Source organism: Spermophilus citellus, assembly GCF_964194105.1.
Source record: "Spermophilus citellus genome assembly, chromosome: 8".
In the NCBI taxonomy this organism is placed as follows: Eukaryota; Metazoa; Chordata; class Mammalia; order Rodentia; family Sciuridae; genus Spermophilus; species Spermophilus citellus.
Window position 1 is genome coordinate 132,538,616 of NC_138189.1, and position 15,549 is coordinate 132,554,164.

The following is a 15,549-nucleotide window of genomic DNA, read 5'->3' on the forward strand; positions in this document are numbered from 1 at the left end:
TTAATGATTCCACACAATTCTCATGACTACCAAAACAAAGTGATTGCCGACTATATCAAAATGAGACACCAACAACATCATATGGGTTAAATGTCACTTCAGCTGTTATTAATTATTTTAAATCATTTAGGAAAGTACTAAAAGTTTTTTTTTTTTTTTTTAAGAAAAACAGAATAGTAATAGAAATTCTTGTCAAGGGGAAAACTAAGAACAACCTACAGATATAAAGTGACTTAGAAAGTTAAGCATCAAATGTAATTCATTTGGGTCTAGACCAACTGTTAGTTGCAGGGGGGAGGGGAGGAGAAAGATTTTCAATGAATGTGAGGAAAATGTGAACATGACCCAATTACTAGTGAAATTAAGAATTATTGTTTGCTGGTGATAAGGATGCTGTTGTTTAACACTTGTCACCTTTGGGAGAAATCTGCTGAGCTATTTATGGATGAAAGGAACCTGGACTTTCTGTCAAAACAATGGAGGAAGCAATGAGGAATTCTGGAGAAATAGGATTGGCTGAGAAGCAGGTTGCTGAGTATATGTAGTTTCAATGTATTTTCCCCTCTATTTTCATAAAAGCTTACAATTTTCAAACTAAAAAGGAAGATAGCATTACGGGTGTTCTGTTAATCCTCTTCTTGGCAATAGCTGCTCTCCACTGAGCTCCTACTACCCAGCAGAATGTCTCTGTTCCCAGAAATAGGTTGCAACACACTGTGCCATTCCTCTCGGGTCCACGGCCATCGGTAGACACCATCCTATTCTCACTTGTACCCTGTACCACGAGCCCAACCTTATTGTCCTGGTCCCACCTAAAACAGACCCTACTAACCACCATCACAGAGAAGATTAAATCAAGTAGTCATCTAACACAGCTCCAAGAACCATGCCATCTATATCATACAGTCTAAGACCATGTGACACTCTGACCTTATCAATTCATTCCAGGGAACATAAGACAAATCAACTATCAAATTAGACAGTGGTCATATGGTATTTCCATAGAGCTAAATCCAGCCCACTCTGCCCAGAACTCTTCTCCTCCAGAGACCAGGTGGATGCCTTGTACTGTCCTCTGAAAAGGGCTTTGGCACTTTACCATTCAGGAATTAACGTAGTGGGTCTTTTGGGAGATTTTTTTTTTTTTTGGGGGGGGGGTGCGGTACCAAGGTTTAAACCCAGAGGCACTTAACTTAGCCACATCCTCAGCCCTTTTAATTTTTTATTTTGAGGTCTCAACAAGTTGCTTAGGGGCTTGCTAAATTGCTGAGGTTGGCTTTGAACTCACAATCCTCCTGCCTCAACCTCCTGAGCGGCTGGGATTACAGGCATGTGCCATGGCACCCTTACACTTGATCTACTTCTGATTCTCACTCTGCTTCATTTCATTTTGTAGCACTAATGTCTGCCCCAGAATGTTTGTTTTGTTTATAACTGCCCAGGACCTTATTATATTTATTCATTATCACCTCCTCTCCCTAGAAGGTAATATCCATGAAGGCAAGGACTCTGACCTGTTTGCCTCTGTGTCCTCAGATTCTAAACAGTAACTACTAGAACGCAGAAGGAGCTCAATAAATATTTGCTGGATGCTCGGGGTCCCAGAAAAGAAGCAAATATCCAAGAGTGCTGAGGGGAAAAACGCTGACACTATTAACAAAGAATCCTCATCACCCATGCGCACCAGTTCATGCAATAGAAAGATGTCATAATGCCATTTTCTCCACTATCATGTTTAGTCTTCCTTAAATACTTGAAAATCCAGTGACTACAGAGTAACAACAATAGCTGTCAATGTGTGCCTAATGGGAAAAATCTAATGGGACCACAATATTTTCATATCTCCTCTATGAAATTTCCAACATTCACCAATTATCTCAGAGCTTAGGGAACAGTGCAAATTATATCAGGACTTTCAGAGCACATTTGTTTGTCACCTTTTAAATCAAAATCAGTATCCTCTTAGCCTAGCACTGGGGTAAGCAGCTGTAATTCCAGCTATTCTGGAGGTTGAGGCAGGAGGATCACATGTTCAACCCAGCATGAGCAGCTTGGCAAGACCCTGTGTTAAAATAAAATTTAAGAAGGGATAGGAAGTAGCTCAGTGATAAAGCACTTGTTTAACACCTATAAGGTTCTGGGTTCAATCCTAAGTGTGCCACCCATACCCCTGCCCCCCAAAATAAAAGTTACCCTCCTCTTTTACTTCTGCCTCTACTATTATTCTACCCAAAAGAAATCCCTACCAGCCACCTCCTGAGAAATTAAAACATCTTAATGAGCAAGTCCCTGGGATCCCCTGCATACACACATGTGCATGCGCGCGCACACACACACACACACACACACACACACACACACAGCTCTCTGAAGCTGGCTGCAAGGTGGGGGGTCAAATTTCTGATATTTTTTCATGTCCCAGCTCTCTCTCTCATTTTGCCATGTGATTGTTAATTTATAAATGAAGAAGCAGAGGCACAATAACTTAAGGTACTTTAACACTATCTACCTTAAAAAGTTGATGTGAAAATTAAATGACAATTAGAGAAACAGTCAAGGTTAACTATCTTAACTTTCATGGTCAACATCAGTATTACTACTGCATCTGAAACCATCACACACTTACACTTCAACAATTACAATTCTAGGTACTGCTCCTTCTCAAGAACCTAGTAAAAAGAGTTTGTTTTTGGTTTTGCTTTTGTTTTAAAGGCCTGAAAAAAACCACTATGAACAGACAGTGTTGTCATATTCCAGTAAATCTTGATTGACTTAACAAATGTCAATAGGAAGAAAATGTAACCTTTTAAGACAGGCAGACAAATATTATTTAATATCCTCCAACTTCATTGCCAAGCGCATGTTAAATAAGATCATCTGCTGAAGCCAGTCACAGAGCACCAGGCACCTGGGGGCACCTGATAGAGGGGGACATTCTTGTTAGTGCTATGATCACAGCTTCCATACCAAGGGGGACTGCAGGGACTTCCAGACTTGAGTTCTGTCCTTCCCCACATGGCCTAGCAACCCGCAGAGCTATGAGTCAGGCTCTGACATCACCCCACTGTTCCTCTGCCCCTACAGAAGCTTTTCTGCTTTCAGGTTTGTAAAATGTGAAGGCTCTACATGTGCTTCTATGAAATGGGATTAAATAAAGTGTTCAGCTACTAACAGAGCAAGAAGCACCCAAGCCTACGTTTTACAGATGAAGATACGGGGCTTTGGTCAAAAGGTCCAGACACCTGTCCCAGAGCCGACCAGTCAGCGTCAGAGTAGCACTAAAAGGGGGGACCCCGAAACCTCATCCATAGTTCTTCCCACTAAATGCCCTACTACCCTCCCACCCTAAACTGCATCAGAACTTCTACCAGAACCAGTTTCTAAGCCCAGACTTCCCTCCGCCCTTTGAAATCTGACTTGTTAATTTAAATCTCTCTCCACTTACCATGATTTCTCTCTGTTCTTCCAGGTTCTTCAAAAAATTTGAAAATTCACGTAAGGAGGCATCTGCAAAGAAAAAGGAGTGAGTATCTGGTGGCCACAGCAGAGGGAAGCAAACCAAAGGTCTGTGCTCATACCTATGCAGCGCTCGTCATCAGTCTCAGCGTCACCAATGAACTCGAACTTGAAGTCTCTGAGTGAATGAGCAAACTTTCGCTGGGCAGCTGAAAGATCTAGAAAAGAAAGAGACAATGATTACTTGGGGGCTGATTTTAAGCCAAGGCTTAGAAGATGGGCAGAGTTGCAGAGCACCTCTCCACTCAGTCCACGAAGGCCAAGCCTACTCCCGCCGCCCTCAGCCCGGAATTCTCTTTGGACACCTCTGTTGTCTAGCCCATGCGCTGGAACAGAACAAGTCACTGAGAATCGTTTACTCCCTCCTCACCTTCACCTTCCCAGGTCTGATTATTTCACACCATTCCCCCAAAGCACTGTCCCTGCCGGCTCAGGTCAGAACTCGCTCCATTTAAACTCAGGATCCACTTAGGGCAGACACACATGATAGAACATGGGCCCTCAAGGAAATATGGCTGCCAGACACAGCATGGAATCTGAGGGTCTCACTATCCAGGGTCAGCCACCCAGGTGCTCTGAAACAGCTGCCAAATGACCCTTATGGCCAGAAAAACCCAGAAGACTCAGAACATTAAAAAAAAAAAAAAAAAAAACACCAACACCACAGCATTGTGGGGGGGTAACTGGAAGACAAGACAAAGTAGAAGAAAAAATTATGTAAAACGACTATAGATGTCAATTCTTTTCATTAACAGTGGAAAACTATTCTTAACAGCTGGAGGGGGGGGTCACTCAGTGGCAAAGCACTTGCCCATCAGGTAAAGGCCTCCATTCCACCCCCAATACCCCACACACACACACACACACACACACACACCCTATGCTCACTCAGGTTTAGTGACTTGCCCAGTGAGACAATTACTGAGCTGAGGATATAGCTCAGAAGTAGAGCACTTGCCTGGCATGAACAGTGCCCTGAGTTTGATCCTCAGCACTATGAAAATAATAAAATAGGTGAACATTTATTTCAATGGCCATTCCCCATGCCGGGTTGTTTGCACAGTGTATCTTCATTCAACATTCTCAAGAGAGATAAAATGGATTATCTCCACTTTTCAAATGAAACACTTCAAGCTAAGAGATGTTAAGTGATCTGCACAAGGTTACACAGCTACCACAATAGTCAAGGACTGATTTTATTCAAGAGCCATCTGTCCAAAGCCCACGCCCTGACCAGTACATTAGCATTCCTCTGATCTAAAGCACTTTATAAGAATCTGCTCAATGACTCCCATGTTTCCCCCAGCTCCTGTCTCAGCACAATGAGGACATTATGTTAAATTTCATATCAAGAAAATTGATATGAAATTAACATTTGTTTTGCTGGTTCCACATTTGTTTTCTCTTTAAAATTAAAAAACCACTGAAGGACCTAAATGGGAAAGGCAAAACTGTGAAACCATTAGAAGATGGCACAGGATTATAATTTCTTGTCCTTGGAGGATGGAAGAAAAGAACAACCAGGGGGACTGCAAGCCTGGCAGGCACATCTGCACCATGTGACTTTGCAGCTCCTCCCCAGAATAACTAGTGTTTCCCAGCCCTTGAATCTGGGGTGGTCCCATGACCAACAGAATATGGGGAAAGTGGCACTGAGCCAATTCTGAGCCTTCACCTCAAGAAACTTGACACACCTCTGCTCGACTTAAAACTGTCCTCCATGTGAACATGCGCAAGCCCACCTGCCTGCTGGCTGATAAAAGTTGTGTGGCTTGGTCACCCCTTGCTGGCCCAGCATTTGGCTGCAAACTGCAAAAGCAGTCTCCCTGCACATGTGTGAAGGCTGTCCAGAGGTAAGAGCTACCCAGGCTGCAACCCACGTTGACATACGTACATGGCTGCTGTTCTAAGCCACTAGGTAAGAGGCGATTACTTACAAAGAAAATAGAAAGCTAGCGTAGAAAAACTAGTCAAATTTGGGTTCAATTAAAAAAACATTAAGCTGGGGCTGTAGCTTCAGTGGTAGAGCGCTTGACTTGCAGGTGTGAGGCCCTGGGTTCAATCCTCAGCACCACATAAAAATAAATAAAAATATTTTTAAAAAGCATTAAGCAGAACTTGAATAGGCCCTTTCTAAAAGGATCTGAAAGAATCAAGTAGCCCAGAGATGCAGGAAAAGGTTCTCCAGTCACCAGTGACTACTAAAGTGAACATTAACACCTCAAGACACCTCAATACACTCATCCAATCAGCAAGAGTTAATTCTGGCAATTCCAAGTGCTGGTGTGACCATGTGGAGGAACCAATGCTTGTACACCTCAGAGTAAGAATTAGTGTAACTCCTCACATTTTAAGGTGTGCTGCATTTTCTAGAAGATTGGATGATATCCTACAACAAAAATTTTCCTCCTAAGTTAAAAAAAAAAAAAAAACCAACTCATGCCATGGGTACTTGTTAACACAGTACTAAGAGATCCACAGCAGACCCGATCACTGTAATCTCCAGACACCAGGAGAAACAAAATATCTGCCAGCAGCACAAATGAATTATAGTATGTATAGTCATATGCTGTAAAATAAAACATACAGTAAACTCACGTATCACCACAGATGAAACAATTTGGAGGGGGGAAACAGTAAGACAATAGTGTCGACATAGTATAGTTCTCTTACATAAAGTTCAAAACAAGCTAGAGTACTTGAGTAGGTTGTTTACATGGGTCAAAATCTTAGGACAGTCTCGAAAGCCATGCAATGCTTACCTCTGGGTATAAAGGACAACAATGTGGTCAGAGCTACAAAGGTAGTAATATCGCAAAACCCCATAGACAGCTAAGGATAGCTGCATTATTCTTCAAACTGTATGTTGGTTTCATATAGATTTTTTTTTTTAATTTTTTTACCATAACTGCACAGTTAGCCAGGGGTCGGGGCTGAGGGAATGCTAGGGATTGAACCCAGGGCCTTGTGCATGCTAAACATGTGCTTTACCACTAAGCTACATCCCAACCCCAAAATTAAATTTTAAAGACATAACAAGCCTAATGCATAGCTCATTAGGCCCTTCTAAAATAACTCAGTTTCCACTGTAATCCAGGCAGCATGCAAGCACTTTCCAAGATCCAGCCACACTGGCCAGCTCTTGGCTGACATGTGTCAACCCATTCCAGGTAGGGATGCTTCACCTTGCCGCTCCCTCAACTCTGAAGCTCAGGTCAGGAAATGCTCCTTCTCAGACCAGCCTTTCTGAAACAGTGCTACCCCATGCCCTGAGGCTCTCTACATGCCACCTACATCTTCACAGCACTGGTTACTAGGAATTATCTCAGGCAACACGTCCTCAAGGTCATCCTCATCCCACTCTCAAACATCACTTCCCTGAAGCAGTAACGGACAGCATTGAGCCTATCTATCCCTGAAACTCCTCAAACAGTCACCATTTAGAGTGGAAACATTTAAAATTCTCTAGTGTAGCTCTTTGAAATATATAGTACATTATGGTCACTATGGCCACCTTCTTACTCCTAATTGCAACCTGCACAACCCATTCCAATGGGAAATGAGTTTCTCTAAATGTTTTCTTCCAGTAGGTTCAGGTCTGTTGTAAGGAAAATAAAGGAAACAGACACAAGATGCAGAGGCAAGAAAAGAATAGCTGTCCCTCCAAGCAGCCATGTTTATTTATATCAAAGAGCTACGCTAGGTCATTAGTGCCATGACTACATTAACATTATTACTTTGATCTCAGATACTCAGCACCTAGGATTAAAGTCCAGGCTGATAAGACACAAATCCTCTTCTAGAAGGACATTACCATAGCAACTAGATACTGCACCTGTATCAGTTATCTTAGCTTCAAGGAGAACCTGCTGAGCACTCCAAGTGTGGGAAACAGAATGCCAGTTACCCCCAGGAGTTTGCTCACCAGAGGAATGATTCCCTGGTCAGAATACCTACAGCCTTATAGTTAAGTCTTTAACCCATTTGGAGTTGATTTTTGTAGCTGTTATATAAGGGTCTAGTTTCATTCTTTTGTGTGTTAGATGTCTTTTCAATAAACGGTGCTGGGGAAAATGATTATCCTTTCTCTGATCTATGTTCTTAGCAAAAAAAAAAAAAATTGTAAATGGGCGAGTTTACTTTAGGTGCTCTATTCCATTTCATTGGTCTTCGTGTCCGTTTTATGCCAATGCTGTGTTGGTCTGATTATTATAGCTTTATAGTATATTTTGTTGTCAGTACAATGCCTCCCACCTTGTTCTTTTTAGTCAATATTGCTTTGACTGCTTAGGATTTTTGTGGTTCCATATGAATTTTAAGATTTTTTTTTCTAGTTCTGTGAAGAATGTCATTTTACAGGGATTATACTAAATCTCAAGGGTCCTTTTGGGTACTACGGACATCTTAATATTGATTCATGTAATGTATGAACATGAAATGTCTTTCCATTTTTTATCCTTTATTTCTTTCACTGATGCTTTATAAATTTTCCAGAGATCTTTCAATTTTTTGGTGAAATTTATACCTACATTTTTTTTGTAGCTATTGTAAATGGGATTACTTTTTCTTTTTACTTTTTCATATAATTTGCTTTTGATGTATAGCAATGCTACAATTTTTTTTTTCCTCTTGCGTCCTGTAACTTTGCTGAATTTGTTTTATTGGTTCTAGTAGGCTTTTTTGGCAGAGTCTCCAGGGGTTTCTATATATAAAATCATGTCATGTGAAAACAGTGACAATTTTACTTCCTCTTTTCCAATTTGTATCTTTCTTCTTGCCCAATTACTCTGGCTATGAATTCTAGTAGTACACTGAGTAAGAATTTTGAAAGTAGGTCAATCTTGTAGATCCTAGCAAGAAAAGCTTTCAGCTTTTTCCAGTTGAGCATAATGTTGGTCTTCATTGTGTTATGTTCCTTCTATACCTAATCTTTAGTGTTTTTGTCAAGAATGAATTTTATTAAATGCTTTTTCTGTATCTATTGAGATGATCATATAGTTTGTGTTCTTCATTCTGTTAATGTGGTGTATCACATTTCTTAATTTCACATCCATGAGATAAATTCCACTTCATCTTGGTAAATAATCATTTTAACATGCTACTGGATTCATTTTGTAGCATTTTGTCCAAAGTTTTGCATCTATGTTCATCAAGGATATTGGCCTGTAGTTGTGTCCTTATCTGGTTTTTGTACATGTATTGCTGGTCATACTAAAAAAATAAATAAAATAAAAAAAAATAAAAAAATTCCTTCAAATGTATTCTGTAACTAAAATAGAATTCATTCTTTTTTAAATATTTGATAGAACTCAGAAGCTGTTTGGTCCTGGGCTTTCCTTTGATGAGACTTTTATTACTGATACAATCAAACTTGGTATTGGTCTCTACAGTTTTCTGTTTCTTGATGATTCATCCTTGACAAGGTCCATGTACCCAAGAATCTACCTACTGGGTCTCTTCAGGCTTTCTATTTCTATAGGATTTAACCTTGGTAGGGTTTAGTGTCCAGGAATTTGTTCATTTCTTCTACGTTATCAAATTTGTTGGCACACAGCTGTTCGTAATAATTTCTAACGATCCTTTGTACCAACTAGTTTGAATTCAGCTTCGGAGAGCCTCCAGATCCTGGTTTAAAGTGTCACTGCTTGCCCTCGATTCTGTAAATGAAAAAAAATGATTTCTAATAGGAGAGTCATCTATATATTAATAGCCTTTAGTTAAGTATGGAATATGAAACAAATGTAGGTGCTTGGCCAGAGTGGCTGGGAAGCCCTCTTAGGCTGCTCCATCTTGAGTGAACTTCCAGGAGCACTCTGGGTATGTTATTTGGGTGTGTTATAACATCTGAAGTTACAAGTCCTTGACCCTATGGTTAACTATCTTCTACAACTTCTGACCAACAACAAAAGCACCAATGAGGACACCTGGGAAAATGTGGCATGTTCTATAATGGTGGACTTGAAATGGAAACAGTGAATGAATACACTGTTTGCACTACTCTTAAAGTACAGAATTCTTTACAAACCATTGGATTCCAAAGCCTTTTTTAAATAGAGAAACTGTACCTAGGAGTTCACATTCCTTTTCATGTAGAGACCGAAACAACTGGATTATCAATGATGCAAAGGTCTGCCAAGGAAACTGCCCTCCACTCTGCACATCCAAACATGTCCCGAAATTCGTCAATGTTTTATTTAAAGAGGAACAGGGTAGAGATGCTAAGAATTTAATCTCATGCCAGATTCTTGCCAAAGAAATAATGCTGATGTTAATCCAAGTAACTTGGACATTAAACAAAATTCTTCTAGGGTTGTGGATTGGCTTCATAATTTCATGTTTTATGAAACCAGCAGTAGCACTATATGCAAGGATAACATTGTAGATTCTCTGGATCAGTCTAAAGAGAAATTAACTCGTTTTGTAGGTTTTAAAAAAATCATCCAAACACCTTGTGGGTACAAGGCTAGTGAGCACTGGGCTAATATAGGCCCAAAGGCCAAATCACAGGCTTTCTATTAATAGCTCTCAGACCAACAGTCCTGAAACTCCTGGTGCCCTTAAGGTAAAGTATTCCTGGCCCTAACTCTAAATCCAGCCCACCTGGTTTTCTGTGTAGTGTGTTCAACACATAACATCTAAAGTCACTAGAATGACTTGAAGTGACAAATTTATGAAATAAAAGAACAATCCAAGCACACAAAGGTGAACATACCCCAAAATAATTCCATAAAGCTGGAGTGTAGGGCTTAAAACCCAATATGGCATATAACAGACAATCGGATACCAATTACCAAAATTACCAATCATTAAGAACCCTTCAGAAAGGAGTGGAGTCCAACAGGCAAGTCCTCACTGGATAATGTCATCCAGCCTTCCCTAAACCACACTACACAGTTCTACAGTACTGCATACATCTTGCAGAATCAGAATCGAATGAGCCTAGGTACTGCAGAGAGGGAGACAGAACATGCACAAAGGTCACTACATCAGAAGATGATGCTGGCAATCACCTAGCCACAGATTCCTTTTTTCAGACAATATGTACAGTAAGAACAGAAAAAAAAGATAAACAGTTAACACTTAGGCATTTGTTCCCAACAGCTGCTATAATAAATTACCAAAAATACAGTGGCTTAGAACAAATTTATTATTATAGTTCACGGAGGTCTGAAGGCTAAAATGGGCATCATGGGGTTACATCCAAGATGTCATCAGGGCTGCATTTATCCTTAAGGATTTGGGGTTCCACCAATCCCCACCCCATTTCTTGACTATCCATGAGCTAAGCAGCCTTCTTCTGCCAGGCCCTCTGCCATGATGTTCAGCCCCACCGCAGGCCCAGATCAATGCAACCTGCTGACCATGGACTGAAACCATGAAGTCAAATCTTCTCTACTTCAAGTTGTTTATGTCAGTTATTTTGTTCATAGCAATGAAAATCTGATGAACACACCTCTGTGAGAAATACACAGCCCAGCTGTTGAACAGCACATCCAATAAAGGCAGCATAGGACATGTATTCATGCATATGCATGTCCATGTGTGTCTGGCAATAAGGAGAAGTGATTAGATATGAAAAAGAATCCTCAGGCCAAGTCACTCTCAACCCCACTTCTCTAATTCCACTTCATAGAAAACAAGAATGGGGGCTGGGGCTGTAGCTCAGTGGCAGAGAGCTTGCCTAGCACATGTGAGGCACTGGGCTCAATCTTCAGCATCATAAAATGAAATAAAGGTATAAAAATGTTAATGCATAAAATGGCATCTTAAGGAAAAAAATAAGAATGGCTGGACCCACACACATTATAATGGCAACATGACATGCTGAAAATTAGAATGGCCTGGCCTTTCCAGGACTGTGCCTAATATGGGTGCCCCAAAACTGGTGGACCTATTCCCTTATTTGGCCACTCTTTTACTTAGGGTCTTAATTTGAATATCTCAAACTCCCTGGTTACCAATGGCCCGATTACTCCTAGTTTCTTTACCCAATGACCTCACATGTTTAAGGTATCTTCCAGGCCTGTGGATCCACTCAGATTTCAGGTTCTGGCTTAAATTAAAGGATTTTGGCAGATAACTTGATCTCAGAAACAATTTAGTCCAGTGGCCCTCTTTACAGAAGAGGAATCAAAGGCAACGAAAATTAAGAGATGGTGTAGTTTACTCAAAGGAAAAAGGCTCTGTACCCTCACAAACCCAGGTTCAAATACTGGTTCCATAGCAGGTAAGCAGCTTTGGACCAAACATGTAAGCGTCATTTATAAATGGAAAACAACCAGAATGTCACAAACATGTCACCACCCACTTCTGCAGCTCAAGCAAACTCCTTGACCCAGAGCCACCACATCTTACAGCTGACAGGTAGTGGCACATCTGACCATGCGCTAAATTCATTAGGGGTGGAATAAGGATGGGCAGCTGACCCAAGAAAGCCTGGTGCACACATGCTGTGAGAATGAGTTGGGTGTTCCTGATCTCCTGTTCTAGAGGTTAAACTGTATTCTCCCCCAAAACTCATATGTTTAGGTCCTAAACTCCACTACACTATGGACACAAGGACTTCAGAGGTCCTCAGTTAAAGTGAGGTCATAAGGGTAGTACTAATCCAATAAGACTGGTGTCTTTATGCAAAGGGTAAACATGGACAAGAGAGACACAGAGGGAAGACAGTGGGAAGAGATACAGGAGAAAGATGGCCTGTTTTACAAGCCAAGGAGAGGGCCTGGAACAGTTTCTTTCCTCACGGCTCTGGGGGTGGTGGGGTGGGAGGGGACAACCCCACTGACACCTTGGTTTTGGACTTACAGAATTGGGAAGCAATAAAAATTTCTGGTGCTTATGTACCATGGTTGATGATTTTTTTTAATGTTTATTTTTTGTTGATTCTTTTTAATATTTATTTTTATGTGGTGCTGAGGATCGAACCCAGGGCCTCGCATGTGCTAGGCGAGTGCTCTACCGCTGGACCACAACCCCAGCCCCTGATGGTACTTTCTTTCAACAACCATAGCAAACTAACACCATGATTCTGTTAGTAGAAATGTAGGAATTAGGGTACGGTTTTTAAAGCAATATAAGAACATTATTTGCAAGTATCGTTTCTAAGACTGGGGTTGTTAAGCTCAATGACAAAACTATATTACTCAGACGTTTTAGAACTAAACATAGTAACTTGGCAATTGGTTTCCAAAACGTCCTAATAAAGGGAAAACTGAAAAATCCACAGAAAGGAGTAATGTTATCTTTTTAACCACAGTATATTTGTAAAGCCCAAAGTAAATATTAGGAGGGATTTGGAGATCAGGTGTTCATTTGACCTAATAAAATGTGAGCTTTATCACCATTCTGCCACTGGAGTATCACCAATGGCACAAATGAGAAACCACAGCTGCCAAACAAGGCCAAGAGTACAACTCCTCCATATCTGTCCAACTCTTAAAAATGTAAAGAAAACCTTGAAGGGGTCAGGAGGGACAGACTTTTCTTAACAAAGGGCAAAAAAAAAAAAAAAAATCCTTCTGGAGCCCAAGTTGAGGCAGGATTACCAGAATTTAAAGTTCTATTTTCTTAGTCCAGCCCAAAAAATCATAAATACAAGTCGAACAGGGCTTATGTCCTAAAGTAGCTCATGACATAGATCAGAGGAAAATTGCCATCACACTGCATGTGGACTGAGAGGTGCAAATTACAAATTCCACAGGGTTTCCTCAGAAGACAAACTCAAGAGAAACATGAGAAACACTGCATGGAATGTAGGGAAGGGGGTCCAGTCTTGAACAGTCCTTAAAAAAAAAAAAAAAAAAAAAAAAAAAAAAAAAACCAAGTACAATTTTGATCACTGTGAACATCAGAGGAGGCACTGAAGGCATTAGGAACAACAGGAGAGGAACCCATTGGATGGGAATCTGGACTATACATATTATATGACCGAACAAGAAGTACTAGACACACCTTAAGGCTGATGTATAAATTAGAACTGTATGAATGCAAGGACTGAAGACTCAATGGAAACACAATTGGAAAGCCCATAAAAAAGGTGAAAAACTTGCAGTGATAAAGAACTTGCTATACAGCTACATCTTGGAATCTTCTCTCTGGGCCTCCACCCTAACACAACTTGGCTTCTGAGTGTTTACTTCTGTCCCTTTGTCCCCTACCATTGTCACATCTCTTCTCCATATGAATCCTCGCTGTTGGAACAGATGCTGACTCAGGGTCTGTAGCCATGTCACTACCTCATAGGACACCATGTGGCATTCTTTCCACAGCTTCTCCATTTTTTCCCCCACAAATTAAATTTCTCCAGAGAATCCAATTAGCCTGGTTTCTTTCCCACCAAAGGCCACAAAAGGAGCCACCTGGGGTCTCACACAATCCAGGGAAGTCCCACAAGCCTCAACAGTCCTTCCTCCTTGGCAGGGACTGTGAGCAACACAGGTTCCTGACAGGAGCCGTCACCAGTGCTACCAGTGGCCACTCCGGTATAAAAGGTCAGGGAGCTGGGAAAGCACCCATTAAAATCAAAATTATTTCTGATGACTTTACTACATTAACTCATTACACCATACCACCACCATCACCCCCAAAAAAAGCAAGCCCTGAGAAGAATCATGTCCATCTAAAACCCTGCCACAGGCAGGCCCCGAGTAGAGCCAGTTTACCAAGAGGAACTATACTCAATGTGAAGAAACTAACACCTCATGAACCAGAAGATCGTTTCAAAGGCAGTGCTTCCAAATGGTTTTGGTGTGTGCAGTAACCACCTAGTATTTACTTATCACCCCTAAAGGGCTGATCACTGCTCCAAGAACAGAGTATTAGTTGATTTAACCTTCACCATACCTAACTAGAGAAGCATTTTCACACTCGATTTTTTCCAGGTAAGCACAAGGTGGCAGAGAGAAGGCACGCCACATTAAATGGTGGAGCCAAGGACAGAACCTGGGATCAGCTCCAGTCTAAAGCATCGCGATGTTCTGCCTCAGCCCAGGGAACCAAAAAAATTAAAAAGCGGGGGTGGGAGGGGATGGAGGATGAAGGCAAGAAGCAGAAAGCAGAGAAAGGCATTAGACTTGAAAAAGTTTAGGATGGAGTGCCCCCAGGGTGGCTGAAGTTGCTGCTGGCGGTACACTCGGAAGGTCAGGAATCTATCAATTTGGCTTACTGCCAAAATCACAGGGTCTAGAACAAAACCAGACACAGAGGAGATGCTTTAACCCTTGTTCCACTAATGAAGGGATGGAGCCTGTCAACATGGACTCAGGAAGCTGCCCTACATCTCTTGAGAACCCTATACTCTGGGATCTGCTCTCAAAGATCAGGTCACCAGAAGCTTTCTGTCTGGGATGCCACCCTCACACCATCTGGCAAACACTGCAGAGAGCCCTGAGGCTTGATGGCAAAATGCTGTACGTGGATTTAAGTTTTGCACAACTAGACTCAGAGCTGCATCGCTACCTCAGGCCCTGCACGTTCTCTGGCTGAGCCTCAATCTCCCACAAATCAGTGGCTCTTCCCTACCACTTGCCAGATTTTGAACAGAGATGTAAAAATTAAAAAAAAAAATTAACATAAAATTCTTTAAAAACTTAGAAATTGTACATAAATCTAAGACATATTCAGCCCAATTTCTGATGCAGAAGTTAGAATATTCTACCTTTTAGTTCATGGTTACCAAGTTCCATATCCTAAAAGTCAAGGCAGATTGACAAGTTTCTGTTACATCTATTTAAAAAAAAAAAAATGTATGCATACAGGACTTAAAGAGAAACACTCATGATAACTTTACATGATTAATTGTATCAATCCCAACCTTTGAAACTTTGATATTTTAAAAACAAAGTAATATTAGGCATCTTTTGAAAGACTATCTCTAAGGAGCTCAGCCAAGACCACAGCACAATGATTGACTGGTGTCTTCTAAAGTCAGCCTCTGCCTCACATGCCAGTGTCACCAGCAGCCAGCTGTGTGTCCCTGCACAGGCAACAACCCTTCCAAGCTGGAGTTTCTTCATGGACAACTTGGGAATG

At 41.2% G+C, this 15,549-nt stretch overlaps 1 protein-coding gene across 3 annotated transcripts in view; it reads right to left on the minus strand.

The window, feature by feature from the left end:
- The window catches only part of ARHGAP10 (Rho GTPase activating protein 10), a 303,935-nt gene that overhangs the window by 224,725 nt on the left and 63,661 nt on the right, over window positions 1-15,549 (minus strand). For all 3 annotated transcript variants that reach the window (XM_081302994.1, XM_081302995.1, XM_081302993.1), the window contains exons 2-3: window positions 3,579-3,674; window positions 3,446-3,507 (exon numbers count right to left, since the gene is read on the minus strand). In XM_081302994.1, the coding sequence (XP_081159120.1) occupies window positions 3,446-3,507; window positions 3,579-3,674 (158 nt within the window). The remainder of the gene's footprint in view (window positions 1-3,445; window positions 3,508-3,578; window positions 3,675-15,549) is intronic.